This window comes from Impatiens glandulifera, chromosome 8 (assembly GCF_907164915.1).
Source record: "Impatiens glandulifera chromosome 8, dImpGla2.1, whole genome shotgun sequence".
In the NCBI taxonomy this organism is placed as follows: domain Eukaryota; kingdom Viridiplantae; phylum Streptophyta; class Magnoliopsida; order Ericales; family Balsaminaceae; genus Impatiens; species Impatiens glandulifera.
This window is the reverse complement of record NC_061869.1, coordinates 14,317,158-14,338,376: the sequence shown is the minus strand read 5'-3', so window position 1 is coordinate 14,338,376 and position 21,219 is coordinate 14,317,158. Positions and strand designations below refer to the sequence as shown.

Sequence of the window (21,219 nt, the reverse complement as noted above, 5' to 3'; positions counted from 1 at the left end):
TTTATATACGATAATTGGGCCGCTGATTCTTCTTTATGGGTAATTATTAGATTTTGTTATCGGCCCATTATTAACTTTCAGTATATTATAGACCCAATTTAAGCCCAGTCGAAGTTTGAGTTGAACTATTTGTTTTTGTAATAAGGGTTGTTACAAATTAATGATTTCTTTATTTATTTATCAAATGAATAATTTAAAAAATTAAATATTATAAAAATAAATGTCTTATAGTTTATATTATTAAGATAAAGTATTTTTTAATTACGTAACACTATTTTTAGTTTTTATTTTCAGTAGAAAAATGTAAGAATAATTAATTAGTTAAGACTACTAGTTAAAGATAATAGGTAAATGTTGCTTTCTCATTTATTTATTATTTAAAAAAAAATTCAATAGATGAAATACAAAACAAATATTAACTAGGTTAGTTTAAAATGATAAAAAAAATATTTAGTTAGCATGAGACCACCTGTTAATGACTTTCATTAAAAGTGTTTTATGTGAGAATTGAACCCGTGATAATCATATGAATTAATTTTGACACATATGTATATTTTCTTATATAACATTTTCATCTTAATTTAATAAGTTATATATATATATTTATTTATTAGTATGATTTAGATTATGATATATATTCATAAATTTATTACTTATGATTTAGTTCAAATAAACATTCTTACAAATGTTTACAAAGAGTTAGGCCTATATATATATAAAAACTACTTGGAAAATAAAAAAAAAATTAATTAGTTAATTAAGAATTTAAATATTGGTTATGATTTTGGACTTGGCTTTTTTTTTTTTTTTTTTTTATATATAATGATCTCTATGTTAATAAAATAGTAAAAATGGATAAGTTTAGGCTTTTGAGTTATCATGATATAATAATAATTTGTAAGTCATATTCTTATATTATTTTTTTTAAAAATAATTTTTATCATTTTTAATATACATAAATTATCTTTAAAAAATAATAAAATTAAAAAAAAACTAAAAGAGAAACACTTTATCATTTTTTTTTGGTTACATAATTTAATTTTGAAAAGCAAATGAGCCTACAAATTCAGCATAGAAATTTTATTATATACAAACATTTCAAAATGTACTTATTATTCTTACATAACAAAACCTAAAATGAATTACAATCTTTCTTCTTCTTCTTCTTCTTCTTCAATCTTCATTCGTGAATAACAGAGTGAATCAACATGGAAGCTTCCTCTGTATCTGGAGATACACCATCTACACAGTTTACACAAACAAACATTTACAAAAACAAATTTTTAAAATAAAATACTAATAAATTTATAATTATAATTATAATAATAATAATAATAATAATAATAATAATAATAATAATAATAAATGAGAGCTTACTTGTAATGGCTGCGGGTAAGTGAGAAACAATCCCATGAATGATTCCATTTCCACCATTTTGTGTTGTCTTCTCCGGCGGAAGTACAACTTGTTCTTCTTTTTCAATATGATCATTCTTGGGAAGAAGAAGATGACCGGTGACAATATTATCAATAAATCCGCCATGGATGATCTCCTCCAATTCCTTCTCTCCCTTGCCGTCCCTACTCTCCATTTCACTTTCTTTTCCACCACCTCCTACATTCACCAGATCAGAGATTATGCGTTTAATCAGGCCGCCGCCATTGTTTGATTTCTCCTCACTTGATTCATTCATACTTTCTTCCTTCACTTCCATTTCATCTTTTCATTCTCTCTCTCTCTACTGTAATTAATTTATAAAGGAGGAGTTGGACAAAGGTCGGTGGGTTGTGTCCACGTGTCTTTTACTTTTTTTTTTTTATGGTCGGTTGGATGAAGATAATTAACAACCATATCTTTTAACTTTTTCTATATATATAATGTTTTTTTAATTCTTACATAGAGAGAAGAGATTATTTCATTTTTTAATGCATTGATTGATGTTAACAATTTTTTTTTTATTTTTTTGTTTATTACAAATAATATATCCATTCAAATGCTACTTGGGCTTTGTCCCAAATTGGTTTGTTTAATGATTTTTTGCATAATAAAAAATTGTTGGATAGAAAATTAAGTTATTTGATTTTAATTTCTTAAATCATTATAATATTTTTTTTATTTAAAATTAAATATATTTTAGTATTTTAGTCGATAAAACGTATGTTTAATGATTAGGTGTGTTTGTGGATTATGTGTTTAATCCGTGAGAATTAGTCGCACTCTAAAGAATAAATTAAAACTCAACGTTTAAAAAATAAAATAAAAATGATAGTGACGTGGAAGAGAGATAATTTGTAAAAAAAAAACGGATAAAATAAAAAATTCTAAACAAAACAAGATCTTGAATTATTGTAATTTTTCAAACATTCTTTTAAAAAATATTGCACAACTTAACTGATATATGTAAACAAATATGTTAGCAGTTTATATATTTATATTTGTTATAACATTTTTTTAACAATATTATAACAAATCCCTTACATTATGATGATCTAAACCTTTTTAAAAGAATAATTAAGTATATATTTTTCCCATACAAGTTCAAGATATTATCAGGATTAATCTTCACTAATTTTTTTATTGCCTATTATTTAAATTTAAGACATGATCAACTTCTATCGTCTTGTTTTAGTTGATTGATTGTTAGTTTTATTATTTATTTAATTTTGTACTTTAATTTAATGTCCGCGTGCGTTTCTTAGGCCAAATGTGGATTCCTCATGACCATCGTGTGTTGACTTTGAGCAAATTGTTGCAAGCTCAATTTCAGCTCTTGTACTCCTTTTATCCTTTTCGGGTCTTTTTAATTAATGGCGTAAACTATTTCTAAAAATAAAAAAATTCAATACATGATCTATGTTATTTTTTAAAATAAAATTATTTCAGATTTGTATTTGAAATAATTTGATACGTGTTAAAAATGTACTTAAATATAACCATATAAACTAAATAAAAAACAGATACATTATCTTGTCCACAATTTTACAAACAAATCAAAATAAGATAAATAAACACCTATAAAATTATTAATAAAAACCAAAATTACTTTTTTTTAAATGGCATGTGTGGGACTCGAACACATTAACCTAAATACATACGAGTTTATGTATTTTTTCACTATAAAACACACATGATAAATCAAAACTCAAAATTAAACTACTTATATACAATCCATTCTAGATGATGTTTTTTTAAAGTTATTCATTCCAGTGACTCATATTATAAGATTTTTAGACTTAAGGAGGGCATCCTTTATGTTCCTTTTTGAGAGTTTTGTTGATGTTATTTGTTCCTTGGCAAGAGTTGTGATTGTGTAATAAGTATGATATTGCTAATTTTAGCAAATAAATTATTCCAGAGTAGTGATTAAGCTTGAACATTTAGAACAAATATTATAAATAAACTAAAACTGGACGGTCTTCAAAAGAGTGGTTGTACTATAGCAGCATGGTCAAGTCATACTAATTAGGGTATCCAATATACATAGGTATCCGAGGGTCGGGTTCAGATTCAAATATTTTAAATCGAGTTTGGGGTCGACATGAGAAGTGAAAAGGATTACCCGATCGGATTTGAGATGAGGAATGTGCAAAACCCAAACTCGATACCAAAAATATTTTTGTTAAAAATTAGAATGACTTTTCAAATTTCATATCAATACCATCATTACAAATTTACATTAAATATATTATCTATATATATAATGATGCTTAATTTTTAAAGTGTCCGGATTGCCGGGTCGAGAGCTGTGATTAATTTGGATATATGTGAGAGTAAATGGATACTTGGGTCGGATTATGGGTTGACCCGCCCATAAACTTAAAACGGTTAAAAATAAAATTAAAAATACTATAGGTATGGTTCGAACTTGCAACCTAACAAAACAAGTACAACTTTTTAACCAAGTAGGCTAATAACACTTTAAATTTTAAATTCAACCCAAAATTTGATAAACGCGTGATATTTTAACAATATAAGTTAAACTTTTTAACTATCTAATCTATATATATATAATGATGCTTAATTTTTAAAGTGTCCGGATTGCCGGGTCGAGAGCTGTGGTTAATTTGGATATATGTGAGAGTAAATGGATACTTGGGTCGGATTGTGGATTGACCCGCCCATAAACTTAAAACGGTTAAAAAAAATTAAAAATGCTATAGGTATGGTTCGAACTTGCAACTTAACAAAACACGTACAACCTTTTAACTAACTAGGCTAATAACACTTTACATTTTAAATTCAACCCAAAATTTGATAAACGTGTGACATTTTAACAATATAAGTTCAACTTTTTAACTAACTAATATATATATATATATATATATATATATATATATATATATATATATATATATATATATATATATATATATATATATATATATATATAATGATGCTTAATTTTTAAAGTGTCTGGATTGCCGGGTCGAGAGCTGTGGTTAATTTGGATATATGTGAGAGTAAATGGATACTTGGGTCGGATTGTAGGTTGACCCGCCCATAAAAATTTTATCGTAATATTTTTTCACAATTTTTTATATTATTATTACCCGTACAAATGCACGGGATACATGCTAGTTTAATTAGTTATACAATACTCCACTCCATTGCACCATCATCATTTTAATTTATGTTTCAAATGACTCTTAATCTTCTATTTCATTAATAATAAAATAATTTTCCTCTCTAATTCACTTTTTATTTTCAAGATTAATGTCTCTTCATCTTTTTTTTCTTTAATTTTTGTTGAACTTTTCTATAGACATAACTATGCAAGTAAGTAATATTTTCATATGTATTTTTAATATTTAGAATATTTAGAAAATAATAAATAAAAAATTTATATTTTAATCGGGTAATGGGGTACCCGGCGGGAATCGAGTACTCGGCGAATCAAGGATGATGATACAAATAGATATACTCGTCGGGTTCGAGATTGGGGATGAATAATAAAATAAAAATCGAATTAAAAAATAAGTACTTGTTACCCGACGGATAGAGTAACCGTTGCAATTCAGAAAACTAATCTTTTTTTAATAACTTGACCATTATTCCATGAGATAAGTTTTCTTATTTAGTACATATAATTATTATTTTAATTTATAAATTAGTTAAGTCTTCTAAATAATAACTTGTATTTTATTAATATTTTTTTATTATAATGGACTTTCCCTCAAAGGTTGGGCTCACCGCCAATGAGTTTGTTAGCTTATCCAGTGCCCAATCTGAATGTAGCTTTAAGTGTCTTTTACTTTTTTTTTTTTAATCAAACATATATAACAATTAGCTCATATTAAAAATGTTTTATATATAAAATATGGTTATAGGAGTTACATTAAGTCTTTTTTTTTAAAAAAAAAAATTGATATAAAAATTCAGACTAAGTAAGAGTTAGTGAAAATTAAATCATATAAGAAAAATTGAAGTTCTTTTTGCTCATTTGATAAATTAAGGATGTTTGATTAAAAAAAACAAATTTAAAGTTTGAAGATCCTGTGGAAGGAATAAATGAAGAGCTCTCAAGATTAGAATAGTTGTTATGCAAATTACTTAATAAGTCCTATATGTTTGTTTATATTCTAATTGTTTACTTACGTAGTAGCTCATCATCTTTCTTCTTATCCTCTTTTAGGTAAGAATCTTTCTCTCGTCTCCTCCATGATTCAACCTTGAAAATCCTAAATAATTTCTTCAAGAGCTGACCTTCATGATCGACCATGGTAGAAACACGACAATAGACGGATAATGACATTTTACGTGCAGTAGTGACGTTTATATCTAAAACCCTATAGGAGCAACGAAAATGGATGGAATCAAATGAAAATCGCAGTCAGTTAAGGCTAGATTACCTATAACAGATAATCAAAGTTATGTTTGTGAGAAATGGAGATACGACTGAATCTTTCCATATGAATAACCTTAGGGAGAGAGCTTATCATATACGATTGACGAATGTGGACTTTTAGAAGTTTGATAGAGCGGACGTGGAAGGATGGTTGATTTCTGCCTAACAAATTTTCATAGTTGATCACACTACTAATATGATCAAAGTTAAAATCGCACATATTTATTTCCAAGACAGCAAAAGGCTCTAGTATATATGGCTCTTACATCCAATCACGTAGTCAATCGATAACCCTTGAAACATTTTCCGTTCTCTCTTCAATAGTCCAGATCCTCAATTTGTGAAAGTCTCATTAATTAGTTGATGAATCTGAAACAAACAAGTTATATTCAGGAATATAATCTAAAAAACATAGTTATCTCACATACACTCATTCAAATGCCAAATGAATATGTAATTAAATGTTATCTTAGACTCTTAGTAGCATACACGAAAAGATTTCGTGTAAAATTACTCAAATCTGATTCCCTGAACTTAGCCAAAACTATAGCTAAAGTCCAAGAGCCTATATTTAAATCCATACTTAAAAAGGTCACATATGAAACTCCAACCCACATAGAATACCTAAACCAAATCAATATAAACCTACCTAGTCAGTTTTTGCAAAACCACCTTATTCTAACCATTCATATTTATCTCCTTTTCCTCATAACCCTCGATAAAATATTTACAACAAATGAATCTAATTTTTTTTTTTTTGATGAAAGACATAGAAAAATGTTTATGCTATATACTTTGTGAGGAGAAATTTGATTCAAATCATAAATGTAAAGCTAAACTATTGATCATCATGATCAATTTAGTTGAATGGGAGATATCTTGGAATATTTCTCACCTAAACTTGTTGACCCTTCCCTTTCACTTTCTTAACCACCTTCTTATGATGAACCTTCTATCTCAATCCATTCCCTTGGTGGTACAAAGAATTATCAAACTCTTTGTATCCCTAGCAAGGTTAGGCAGCTGTCCATTAGAATTTAATCGATACTAGAAACACTCATAACTTCATAAACAATAGTATTATGAATAACATTAATCATCAAGCCCAACAAACATCAGTTTTACTTGTTAAAGTTATAGATGGTTCCAATATTTTTAGCCATGCTTATTGTAAAGATCTGTTGTGGAAAATAGGGGTTTGGAATTTAAAACTGACATTTGAGTGCTTACCATGTCTACATACGACATGTTATTAGGTATCAAATGACTAATTATTCTAGGACCATCAAAGTGAAATTTTGAGATACTCACCATTTCTTTTGGTAAACACAGAAAAATTACCTTCTTCAAGGAATGAACCAAATGCAGATTTATATTATGGAGGGTGATCAACTGGCCAAGCTCTTGATGAAAGGAGGGCAAGCGACTTTGGTTCAATTGCAAAACCGTGAAGAACATCAATGCAACTTTTTTGCACTTACAGCCTAAGAACCACATAACACTAATGAAGAGCTTGAGCAAATTCTAAAACAATTCGAAGATTTATTCTAAGAACCGAATAAATTACCACCAGCGAGAGGACATTATCACTAAATCCCCTTGAAAGGGAAATTTGATCAAATGACCCTCAAAAGAGGGGTCATCTCAAAACTAACCCCCATAAAAGACATTTGCAAAAATAACATTTTTTTAAAAATTTGGACCATTTACCCTTCTTAAATTTTACTTTTTTTTCTTTTTTTTTTCGCCCCACGCCCTTCTTAATTTTTTTTCCCACGAATATTTTTTGTGCCCCATGCAAAATGCTTTTTGCGCCCCCACGCAAAATGCTAGAAAACTTGTTATTCGCATAAACTAGAGTTTTTTCATTTGTTTGTATATTTAATGTTACTCTTGTTCGATTTTGGGTTCTCATTCACATTAGTGTAATATTCAGTGATAATTGGCTTACAAACTCGAACTTTAATAAGGTTTGAATATTCACGGTTTTTACCCAGAAATTTTTCAATATTCGCCTACTTGATTTGGATGATTCCTCATTACCAATAGTTTTATCTCGTAATAGATGTTAACGTGTACACATATATCGCTATTTATTTGATCTCTTATGCATAAAAAATATACATCTTTATTATGTAAAATCGCTATTTATTTGATCTCTTATGCATAAAAAAATATTCACATTCAGAATTGATGAGAACCATGTAGGAGACCTTGAACTTCAATACTAGCCACTGTTATTACAATCAACATGATCAATGTCAATAACTATATAAACATAATATAATCTCATAATCCACATTTATACATCACCCATGTACTAAAAAGTTAAAATCAAGCTTCTCCTTTAATGCATTTGATTCTTTATGCATATACGATATCTCAACTTTATTACTTAATAGGCCCTCCAACTGCTTTTCCATTTCATGCCTTAACATTGAGAGAACTTCCATTTCTGATTCAACAGCAATAGTGCTTATCTGGATGGAACATCCTGATGTAGCCTATTTTTTAAGATAATATGTTAACTAGTGGAAATTTCACAAAATAAAAGATGAATTTACTGCATACATGCCTGCCAAAATTAGAAGCCTTACATTTGGTGCACCAGGAACAATTTTGGTTACAATTTTTTTTTGCATGCAATCAATTCTTCCATCAAGTTGTAGTTAGTGAGTAAACCTATACAAGAAAAATAAATAGTCTTGCTACATCATATTAGAATATGACTGCAGGTGACGATGAAATATAATATAAGATTCAAATGCTTACATCCAAATGTATAACACAAGACAAATCAACTCCTTACTCTTTACCTATTTTCACAGCCTATGAAAGAACTATCCCGAAAGAACATTAAGAATGATTCAGACGATATGCTAAACTAGATAAGATAGTCTCATAATCTTAATATACCTTTTGGTGCCTTGGAATTTTCCTTTTCAGCCACCACACCTCACATTTTGTCCTCCCTGTCTAAATCCTCAATTGATCAATGACAGCTAACCTAAACAAAATGTATCACCTGCTGCAAGCAATATCTGGAAATTTAACAACAAGAAGGCAATGTAAAAATGTCTTAAAAGGATATATGTTATATATAAAGACCAAAGGATAAAAGAAATCAAACCAATTTTTTTTCAACCGGATTATAAACCCTATAATAAGCTAGAATCAATAATCATATGTACTATATTGGTTAAATTTATAGTCATAGTTTTTGTAAACGAAATCTTAACCAACCTATTTAACCCATAGTTAGAATAGTAACTATAATGAACAATATAGAATGTAGCCCTTCAAGAACTCGGTCCTCCCTCTCTCAGTTTTACTGTCATTTTATATTTGTGTGATTCTCAACATCCATATGCATAACTTGAAATGTTAAGGAACCATAAAGGCAGAAGTGTCTTACTTATTAAGAGATGTTCCCCACCTCCATTAATGCCTACAATCATGATCAAAACCGATTTCCTTGTATAATAAAGAACAAATGCTTCAAAATTAGAACACCACATAGCAATGCATGTGATATCAATGTTACAGTACCACCAACCTAAAACCAAGTTGAAGCTCTATTTTCTTTCATTTCTTAGTCAAAAAGTCCAGCACACTCCTTTTCAAGGCATTCTATAAAGAAGATAAACTTTAAACCTAAATTAGTTAGTGAAATCATAGTTATAGATGAAAGATTGTGTTGCTAAGAAAATTTGCATTGACATTTAGACATATGGAGTCAAGGTTGTACAAAACTCGCACGATCTTAACAATAATCATCGGTCCAAAATCAGCTTCTAGCAACGCCTTCAAGTATGAGATAAGACAACTTTTTGAAGCACTAATCATCACATTTAATAGTTCTTGACCGTCTTAATAGAGAAAATACTCTCACTTTTCAAACCATACTACAACGAATCCGTCAGCAGATAATCCAATATTAGAAGATAAGAACTAGCAACAAAATAGGTAAAAATTTCAGTTCAAACTTGAGTGAAATGTAAGAGCGAAAGGAAAGAAGAAAGGAAGACCTCTTCTAATTCACCGAGGACACATTTCTTTTTATCGTGGGACGCAAAATGGAATTTGCGTGGGACGAAAAATGTAATTTGCGTCCCTCGTAATATATAGAAATTCAGTTAGGATAATAACCATTCATACTCATTCTTCTCATCTTCATTCAAACCATATCCAAACTAGAAAAACATTCACCTAAAACCTTAAAACCCTAAAAACCTAAAACCCTAAAACCTATCATATACAACATGCAAAGGGAGCGAAAAAAAAAAATAAAAACTCACTTGAATATGCAAGCGGTGAATGGTTGTGGGGAGGCATACGTCGTTGCTTGGCGATCGTCCGGCATTGCTTGGCTTGGTGATCATCGGGGAGGAAACCAAGGAAGAGAGTGAAGGGAGAGAAATGATCGGGGAGATATATATTTATTAGAACTTCAATAATCTAATAAATTCTTAGTTTATTTTTCTAATTATTCAATTGAAGTCTAGCTATACTTATATCACCTCAAATGTCTATAATTCAGAATATCTTCTTATTTATCTTTGTAACACACTTTACATTATTCAAGAACTAAGTTTTCATTTCATTCATGTCTCCCCTATTTTTTTCAATCACTCTAGGATCGATCTTCTTATTCACTCTCAAATCTCGCTTTTTATTTTTATAAATCTCATACCCCTATCCTCAGGTTTCGGCTCGCTTAAAAAAACTTTATAAACATATATTCCTTCAATCAATCGATTCTTTTGAAGCTTGACTACCAAGAGCTAGAGGTTTGACTATTGTTCACGAGTTCTTTGAGCTACACTCTTAATTCTCTATTCATAAAGGTTTACACAATGACTATAAGTCCTCAACACGAGTTAAACACGACACTATTTTAGGAAGACTCAGTCCGAGTCAGATAGCTGTCGGCTATTGGTTGTACAAGCCATTGGAGAATTAACTTTATCCGATCTAATAAGATCGATTGAGACAAAACTTACTGTAAATAAGCTGAAAACGCCAATAATTTCTAGAGATCAAAACAATCAAGGTGGTTAGAGTGATCTTTTAGTTGAACTTCTTGACATGAAAAAAATGGCTACTTTTGACTAATAAAACAAGACTAAACAATAAAACTTCAAAGAAAAAAAGTTACATAAAGTTAAAACATCAAAACAAGTTAATTACGTTTCAAGAGAAAATCTTACAACCTAAGATAACAGATTCACGTCGATTTTAGTATTTTTAAGAATCTGAATCTCATATATTAATATTTATTTATTGACTTGTCAATGTATAGTGAATGTCAAAAATTCATTTTTTGTGATCATGATTTATTTTATAATTAAGTAGGGCACAAAGTCACAATCATATTATTGTTGTTTCATTTTGTAGCTTGATTTATGTAGGATTTAGTCTTTAAATATTTGGATGCTTTAAACTTATGTTTAAATTTCTAATTAATATTTTTGTTGATTTTTTTTTATTATAAATTTGTAATTTTTGTAATCATATATATCCATTTAAAACAGGTTAGGGTGAGACAGTGGTGGCATCCTATATTCGGAAAATAAAAATGCAAATATATATATGAGGAGTGATAGAAAGAAGGAATTTGGTAAGAGAATTTGGTAAGGGAATGACATGGCATCACCTTCATTGGTTGTAAAATATAAAAGTGGGAGGAAGAGAGAAAAGAGAGAAATTATTTGATTTTTTCAGCGAATAAGATTATGTTAAATCATTCCCTCACCAAATTTCCTCATATAATCATTTCTCTCTCTATATTAATAAAATGATTTTATCCTTAAAAATAATATGGGCGGATAACTCGTTTATACTTATTATAAGAAGTTTATGAATAGATTACTTAAATTAATTTATTTATATTTAATATAAGGCTTAAAAAAAACTCTATTAATAGAATAGAAAATGATAGAGAAGCTTCAAGAACACCATACTTTGAAATGAAAGTCAACGCGGTTTGCTATTCAAACTTACGTGACATGAAATTAAACTCCATTAAAATAATAGCTTTAATGGAAAACTTCAACTAAGTCCTTAATATATATTATTTCAAATAAGTTATTTAAGTAACATAGATTAACAATATTTAATTAGTTAAAGAATGTAGAATTTGATAGTGAGGTTTTTAATATTAATATTAATCTCTAATAAATGCAACCAACTCAGCCTAAGCATGTCAACATTTGTTTGTCAACATTATTTATATATTTTATTGCGCTAAGGAGATGTATAATTTGATAATAAAAAATAAAATAAAATAAAATATAATTTAATTTAAGTGAAAATTTGTTGATCAAATATATTAATGTTAATTTTCATTATATATATATATATATATATAATTATAATTATAATTATAATTATAATGATACTTAATTTTTAAAGTATCCGGATTGCCGGGTCGAGAAATGTGGTTAATTTGGATATATATATGAGTAAATGAATTTTTGGGTCGGATTGTGGACTGACCCACCCATAAATTTAAAACGGTTAAAAATAAAATTAAAAATATTATAAGTATGTTTCGAACTCACAACCTAACAAAAATAAGTGCAACTCTTTAACCAACTAGACTAATAATACTTTATGTTTTAAATTCAACATCAAATTTGATGAACGTGGGACGTTGTAACAATATATTTTTATCCGTGTGTATCGCACAGGGATCTTCCTAGTTTCATCTAATATCTGGTGTCGCCCGTCTACCTAACAAATGACCATGCTAAACTTGTTATCTATGAATAAATTAACCTTAAAGAAACATGAAATCAATTTTTTATTGGGTCATTTCCAAATATGGTTTAAAAGATATTTGTCACTTTATTGCTTGAGTTTTGTTTGTTGCTTTTATTGATGAATTCAATTTCAAAGAGTTAGTAGAAAAATTATTTTCTCTTAATAATTTTTTTTATATTAGAAGTCCATCTTGATAACCATATATACTAATCTTTTTTTACCTAATATGCTAAAATATAACTAAAGTCACTCAATAATGAATACACGTGCCCAAGAATATAAGCTTGAGTTTCTATACATGACCATTTCAAAGGAGAAAACAACTAAACTACTATTTTACTTCTTTAAGGAAGATTGTAAAGTTGGTAATAAACTATTGCAAAGCAAAGAAAAATAAAATAAAATATTTACTTCATGGATTATGTTAATTTAAATTTAATTTAACTAGATTTATGACCTTTAAACTTTGATATTTTAGATATAACAACCTAATTAAGTTATAAAATATATTTTTTTAATAATAAGTAAAATTATTATTATTATTTTGAATATATGTAGCTAACATGACATTTCAATACCTATAACTTTTAACTTCATTTTTGTGTTTTAAGTAATAATAATTCCTTGACTTTCGAATTATGTTAATTTAACTAGATTTATATCTTAGAAACTGATTTTATATTTTAAGTTGCCTAATTAAGTTATAAAATATAATTGTTTAAAATTATTATTATTATTATTATTATTATTATTATTTAAATATATAAAGTTAGGATGAAACTTGAACTTTCACATTTTTTAAGACATTTTGAGTGACAATCCTCCACCATACACATAATCTTTGGTATGTTATTAACCACTTTTACATTTTAAACTATTTTAGTGAGATAATAATAATTTTTATAGGCCTTCAATTTTGGATCAAGCACAAAATCACGACCCAAATCGAATAAGAAAAAATTAGGTGAGGGTCATGTATTTTTTTGTTAGGTCAAAATCATGTCGGCGTGTTTAACCTAATTAATAAACATGTTAAAATCGGGTCGACCTAAAATGACCCAAAGTAGACCCAATTATTCGTTTACAAGTTTTTTTTTAAAATTTTGTGTTTTTTTTTTCTACTCACTCATTTTTTTATAGAATTTTTTAAAGAAAATTTATGATTTAATTTAATTTTTATTTTGTGTTGATGTAATTTTAATTTTAAATAGAGTGATGCGAATTAATTATATCGGGTTGAGTTTGAGTTAGATAAATTGGGTTAATCGGGTCGTGTTCGGGTCAATCACAAATAAATATATCAGGTTTAAATTAAAGATTTTGATACGAATTACTAAACATATTAGGCTCATGTTAGTACTACTTAACCTCTTAATCGGACCATCTTTTCTCTTTATATTCCGAGTTGTTTTTGCAAACCGAATTGTCACCCGTAAATTTTTATATACATAATAATTTTAGTTTTTCTTTAGTATAAAGCTGAATAACATTCACTTTGTTATCTCAAATTTAACTTTAGTCATTTTAAATGATAATCCAAACTATCATATTTGGTCTCACTTAATTGACCTTAATGAACTTGTTAACATAAAAAAACTAGTAAAACTATTATTATAATAAAGTCTTGAAATGAACCCTATATATGTTGACTATTTCTCATGACTTTGACCTAACTAAATGAACTATCATCACAATTTCTTCAAACCCTTCTCCACCATTAATCATTACTCCATCTCTCTTTTATAAGTTCAACTCATCTCATCATTTATAGATATAGAAACCCATCTTCTTCATTCTTTTCCACACAAAAAATAAGAAAAATGTCTGCATTTCGCCTAAACTCCATCATCATCTTCTTCCTCCTCATCCTCATCACTAATCCATCCATCTCCATAAACTTCACATACACCGGTTTCAACGAAACCGTTGAAACCCAACTCGAATATCAAAACGGAGCAACCGTCGACAAAACCGGAGCCTTAAAACTCACCGGTTTCTCCATAAACGACACCGGCCAAGCTTTCTACCCTTTTCCGATCAAATTCTTTTCAAGAAACTCCACCAATTCATCCCCAATCAACGTAACTTCATTCAGCACCTACTTTATCTTCTCCATCGTCTCTCCCGTCGGCCATCGCGGCGGCCATGGCCTAGCCTTTACTCTCTCGCCGGAAAAGAAGTTCGCCGGTGCTGAAGCCGGCCACTACATGGGTATCTTTAACTCGTCCAACGATGGTTCTTACTTGAACCATATTGTGGCGGTGGAATTCGACACGGTTAACGGATACAATGAAGGAACCGACACAGATGGTAATCATATTGGGATCAATATAAACGGGATGGCTTCAATTGCGACAGAACCAGCTTCTTATTATGTTAAGGAAACGGATAAGAAGGAAGAAGTTTATATGGAAACAGGGGATCCAATTCAAGTTTGGATTGATTTTGATGGGGAGAAAAAGATTCTTAATGTAACAGTTGCTCCTCATCTTGTTCCTCGGCCGATCAAACCGTTGAAATCGCGGGATATTGATCTATCGGAGATACTCACGGAGGAAGTTTACGTGGGGTTTTCGGCGGCGACGGGGAGGAAAACGAGTTCGCATTATATCTTAGGTTGGAGTTTGACCTTAAATGGACTGGCAGCTCCTATTGATCCTTCCTTATTGCCAATTCCTCCAAAACCGAAGAGATTGACCGGTTTTAGCCTCGTGGTGAAGGTTCTTCTCGGTGCATTGGCAACTTCAATTGTGCTGTTATTTGCGGCTCTAGTGTATCTTATTGTTTATCGAATAAAAGTGGAGGAATCCGATAGGTTGGAGGAATGGGAATTGGATTATCCTCATAGGTTTAAGTATAATGATCTTTGTTTAGCTACTAAAGGGTTTAAGGAAAGTGAGCTCATTGGAAGTGGGGGATTTGGAGCGGTTTATAAAGGTGTTTTACCTAGTACGGGATCATTGGTTGCGGTTAAGAAGATTAAGAACAATTCGATTCAAGGGATGAGGGAATTCGTGGCGGAGATCGAGAGTTTGGGGAGGTTAAGGCATAAGAACTTGGTGAATCTTCAAGGTTGGTGCAAGAGGAAAAACAAACTTTTACTTGTGTATGATCATGTGTCGAAAGGGAGCCTTGATACATTGCTTCTTAGGCCGATGAATGGTTTTGTCTTGAGATGGGATCAACGGGTGAGAATCATGAAGGATGTCGCGGCCGGGCTATTGTATCTTCACGAGGAATGGGAGCAAGTTGTAATTCATCGGGATGTTAAGCCGAGTAATGTTCTTGTTGATGGCGAGATGGGTGCTCGGTTAGGTGATTTCGGCTTGGCTAGGTTGTATGACCATGGACAAAATTCAAATCCAACCAAAGTTGTTGGCACAATTGGGTACATTGCCCCGGAGTTGGCGAAAACCGGGAGATCTTCCACGAGTTCGGATGTTTTCGCGTTTGGGGTGGTTGTCATTGAACTTGTGTGCGGGCGGGGCCCCATCATTTCTGTTGATCGCGAACAAATCATGTTGGTTGATTGGATAATTGATCGGATTCAAGCGGGAGAAACCGGGATGAATGGTTTTGTTGATCCGAGATTGGGAGGAGAATATGTAGTAGAAGAAGTAGAGAAGTTTTTAAAACTCGGGCTTGTTTGTTGTCACCCGAGTGTAAGATGTAGGCCTAGTATGAGACAAGTGACACGATACCTAGACGGGGATGACTCGATTCCTCGGATGGACGAGACATTCCGAGACGCGATCTCGGGACATGTTGGTGGATCTAAACCAAGTTATTTTGGGGTGGTGGCAATGTCAAGTGATGGTGGTGGATGCTTATGTTCAAATAAGTCAACTTCTTCTTATGGGGATATGTCTTTTACTTCACAACAATTTGGTAGATAGCCAACCAACCACATATTTGTTAGGTTGAATTCTTTTAACTTGTAAAATATGTAATCTTGAAGTTCTTGCTTCAAAAGCAAATGTAATTTCATTGACTTAATTTTCAAGTACTTTCATAAAAGATGGTGTTCGATTAAGTTTAGATTTTTTTGAAAAGATGTATACACTGTCAAAAGTTTAGAGCGAAAAGACTCGTGTCAATTGAAGGGTAATGTGTCGATTTCTTAATGAGACCGATCCAAATTTAAGTCAATTTTGTTTAAAATAGAAGCGAATTTTCTCGATCTCAAATACTTGTAAAGTCTTTTGACGAAATTAAGTTTAGATTTTTTTGAAAAGATGTATACACTATCAAAAGTTTAGAGCGAAAAGACTCGTGTCAATTGAAGGGTAATGTGTTGATTTCTTAGTGAGACCGATCCAAATTTAAGTCAATTTTGTTTAAAATAGAAGCGAATTTTCTCGATCTCAAATACTTGTAAAGTCTTTTGACGAAATTGACCGGAACTAATAAACAACCATCAATAAATCAAACTAAACATAGCCCACATGAGTCATTTTCAATTTATCATTGAAAGATATTGCAAATTTCAGCAAATGCTCAAAATCAAAACACTCATTTTCAAGAGAAGGTTGAAAACATCAACCATGGAAAATGTCATACAAAACAATAAATACACAAAAGGAACCTTATCTTTTTCGACACCTACAAAGGGACCACGTGCATTCGAAAGACAAAAGCGTGTTGTGTTAGTTGTAGTAGAGACAATAAGAACCGCATTGCTCTTTCTCATGCAAAACAACAACAAAGCTTCCTTTCCACCCGACTCTGATCCCAAACCGCGACATATTTAAATGGTTTTCGACTGTTGCAAAATGCCTTTTTTTTGTTTTTGTTTTGTAAAATTCATGAAAAATGAATCAATGTTGTATAGTTTTGCTTAAATATCGATATATGCATGTACAAGTAGGCTATTTTGCTTGTTCCATTATAAACCGCCTATCTCTCTCGGATTAGGAAAAAAAAGGCTTTTTTCTTCTTTCCTAGTTCCTTCTTTTCGCAGATATTCCATGAAAACAACAACATTCGTCTTATTTCCTTTTTTGTTGTTCATCAACTCGAGCACAGGCTTTATTGTAAAGCTCAACTGTATCAGAATGGGAAGGATCGAGACAGAGTGCTGCCTCGCAATCTCTTGCGGTTAAAAGATGGTTTCCCATTGAATCGTGGAATGCTGCTCGAAGATGGAGCAATTGTAGGTCTGGTTTGAAACCTATCGCCTTTGATAACTCTTCTATCGCTTCATCTTCTTTGTGATCGTCCATCAGAACTGAAAAACAAACAGATACAATTGATTTGAACACGAGTTTTTCTCCGATTTTAGAACAAAAATTAAAAGGTTTTACCTGCAGCCCGGTATCTATAAGGGTATGTTCTGAGGGGATCTAATTGTGTGACCATGCTAAGATCTTTCTTCGCCATATCTCGATCACAATATTCTGAACGTTTCTCATAAGCCGACGCATTGTTCTTCGCCTTCTCCAAGAACTTTGTCATCTCGTTGAATGCAGCCTTTCTTTGATTCTTTAGATGATAAACTCGTGCAAGACCTTGATGGGCTCGGGTATGCCTTATGTTGAGCGCGTTTGTGTAACAATCGGCTGCTAGATCCAACTTGTCGGAATCTACGTATATGCTTCCCAAATTGTTCAACGCCTATTTGAATTTGAATTCATTTGGATTATAAGAAAAAAGCGGGAAAAACCCTTTTTCGAAAAACAAAACAAAATTTGCTCAAATGATTTTCTTACTTGTCCTTTTCTAAGCCCATCCGAGGGACAACGAAGTGCATCTTCTAGAAGTTTGATAATGTACGAGGATGTTTCTGAATCAAGATTTGTGTCTGCCAAAGCATATGCTTTAAGGAAAAATGCTTCAAATGATCTTTGTATAGAGATGGACTCTTCTGATTTTGTTAACGCTTCTTCTCGATGACCCGTATCGTATAGAATCCATCCTTCGTAAACGAGCCTTTCGTGTTCTGAAGTCGAATGGTTTCTAGCCAACCTTAGACTTCGCATCGCGGCCTTTTGACAATTTAACCTACATGATCAAACGATGGTGTTAATACCACTTTTTAAGCAAAAAAAACCATAATTTGGTTGAAAAAAATATCAATACCAATACTCAATGAATGTGTATGATACAAAAAAATTACACATTTGTATATCAAATGAATCAACCAATAAATACACTATATCTAGGTTATAATAACAAAACAATTTGAACATAATAGAAAACATAATTTATACTAAACGAACAAAAAATAACTTTCAATTTTAAGTTTTACGATGTCACGATTATGTATTAACATACCTTAGTAAAAGGAGAGATTGTCGAAACCACAAAAGACTCTTTCCGGGATCATTCGATAACATGTGATGCACCACAGCCAAAGAACCGATATCATCGACAGAAGACCATCGATCATAAAGTTGCATCCAACAATCGGCTTGTTTCAATTGTTGTACATTCGAATGTAAAATCTCAACCAAATGATCGCCTTGTAACTTCCCATGAAACACCATATAAGACGGTTCCAACGTTAAAATAGCCCTAACATCTCTTAACGCGCCTTCATAATCTTCAATCGCAACCGAAAACCACGCCCTAAGCTCAAGACAATCCGGCGAAACCTTAAACCTTATTATCCCATCGATCTCGGCTATAGCTTCCTCGATCCTCTTCTCTTCCATCAAACAAACGGACCTATACTTGTAAGGATAAGAAAGTGTTGGATCCAAATCCGTAGCCGTATCCAAATCCGACATCTTCTCTTTTCCATTACAATACAATGACCTTTCTTGATACATCCAACCAACGGGCATATAATCTGAAATTAACGAATCTGTTAGTTTATAAGCCGAAAACTTATGCCCACGTTTGAACTTCGCCCGAGCCACGCCCACAACCGAATAAACATGCCCCGATTCGAATGAGGCCTCGAACCAATTCTGCGCGTCTTTAAACTCGCGTCGTTCTAGCATAACACAGCCAAGTTGATGAAACGCGAGCTGCTTCTGCCAACCGAATGTTGAAGATTCGGCTAGCCTTTCCAATAACAAAACCGTGGTGTTCGATGCGATATCATGCTCGATAGAAACCTGGCTCAAGAAATAGTACAACAAGAACGACGAATGACCCGCGAGTTTTAACCTCTCTCGAGAATCCGAACTACAAAAGAATTTCATCACGATTGGAGAGTATAAGGAAACAGGTAGCTCTCGCAAGAACACTTGTAAGCAAGCTGCTACCAAATTGTAAGCTGTCTCCTCCAAACCATATTCCATTAGCAATAAAGCTCTCTCCAAATCGGTAACCAACGAGGCTAGATACGAATCGCAAGCCGACTTCAATTCGTCGCAACAAAACCGATTAGCTAACGAAAGAAGCTCAAGAACAATGTCGGGTTCGAAAGAATCGATCGTTTTCATTCGACTAAAGATCTCTGCAGCTTGCATTCCCTTAACAGAAATCCCAATTTGCGTAAAATTGATCTTTTCTCTTCTAGATTCGATGAAACCACCGTATAACATTGCTTTAAAGGGTGAAGAAAGCATGGCCATGTTATATCGATTACATCTTATCTCATCGTCCCCAATGCAAAACGATATATCGGAATCACCTTCGTCGAACGAAGTCGAACAAAGTTCTTCTTCTTCATCTTCTCCGGCGAGACTATGTTTTCTAGGGTTTGTTTTGTAACATGAACATTGATCATAAATGAATTCCGGGATATACCCAGATACCAAACTTGCTTTTGGGCATTCAACATTTCTTCCACAACAATCCATGGAAGAAAACCCAATTAATTCATCTTCCCTTCTTTCATATCTCAACCAAGCTGAAATCACAACTTTAGAATGAACATCAACAGCATTCTTCCTAGCAGATCTTAAACTTCTTCTGAACAATTTAGGATCAGATAATCCTCTAAACAAAGCACATTGTTCAATATACATTCCCGATTTATCAATCTGGGGTGAAATCTCAATTCTTCTATACAAATCAGCCATGGTTTCAACAAAATCAACTGGTTTAAGATAAGGTTCAATAGGAGGTTCAAGTAAATCTGTCTGGGGAAGGCCATAAGTTGCAAGAGCTTCAGCTAAAAGAGCATTGCTATCAGATGGTGGGTTATTTGGAGAATGACGAGTAGATTTCGATCTAATGGAATTAACCCTTAAATGATCTTGAAGATGATGAAGAAATTTCTCACCCACACTACCGATGTTACCTCCGGAGGTACCATTTAGGGCGTATACTTGTGTACCTTTACATCCATCCATTATTTTCAAACTTCGCATCGAAGTGAAAATGTTGTGTTGCATATCGATGAAATGAAAATGGGTTTTTTTGAAAATCAAAAAAACAAAAATTTGATTCAAAGATCTGGGTAGTTCATATTAAGAGATAAAGAAGCAAATTTTACCTTTTTGAGAGAGAAAGAGAGAACCACCACTTGGGTCCAATCTGATAATTGGGTTTTCAGATTTCTTTTCTCTCTAATGTTTGGAAAGAAAGAAACTGGGTTTGTTTTGGCTGATCGAAGACGAAAATGGGTGGCCGTAGAAAAAAGCTTTAATTTTTATTTTCTCTCTCTAATATCAAAGATCACTTCTAGCGAATGTCTGCGCGTAAAATCCGTTGAA

At 31.6% G+C, this 21,219-nt stretch overlaps 2 protein-coding genes across 2 annotated transcripts; one reads left to right on the top strand and one right to left on the bottom strand.

Annotated features, from left to right (window-relative positions):
* The first annotated feature begins 14,354 nt into the window (after positions 1 to 14,354).
* LOC124911153 (probable L-type lectin-domain containing receptor kinase VI.1) lies at positions 14,355 to 16,649 on the top strand. The gene has a single exon (XM_047451599.1). The coding sequence runs from the start codon at positions 14,431 to 14,433 to the stop codon at positions 16,504 to 16,506; it is 2,076 nt and encodes a 691-aa protein (XP_047307555.1). The 5' UTR covers positions 14,355 to 14,430; the 3' UTR covers positions 16,507 to 16,649.
* A 386-nt stretch (positions 16,650 to 17,035) lies between these two features.
* Positions 17,036 to 21,219, bottom strand: LOC124911844 (ethylene-overproduction protein 1). Its single transcript, XM_047452373.1, has 4 exons — positions 18,884 to 21,219; positions 18,319 to 18,610; positions 17,914 to 18,223; positions 17,036 to 17,837 (listed from the first exon to the last, which is right to left on the bottom strand). Exons 1-4 carry the CDS (start codon positions 20,896 to 20,898, stop codon positions 17,599 to 17,601), a joined length of 2,856 nt encoding a protein of 951 aa, XP_047308329.1. The 5' UTR covers positions 20,899 to 21,219; the 3' UTR covers positions 17,036 to 17,598.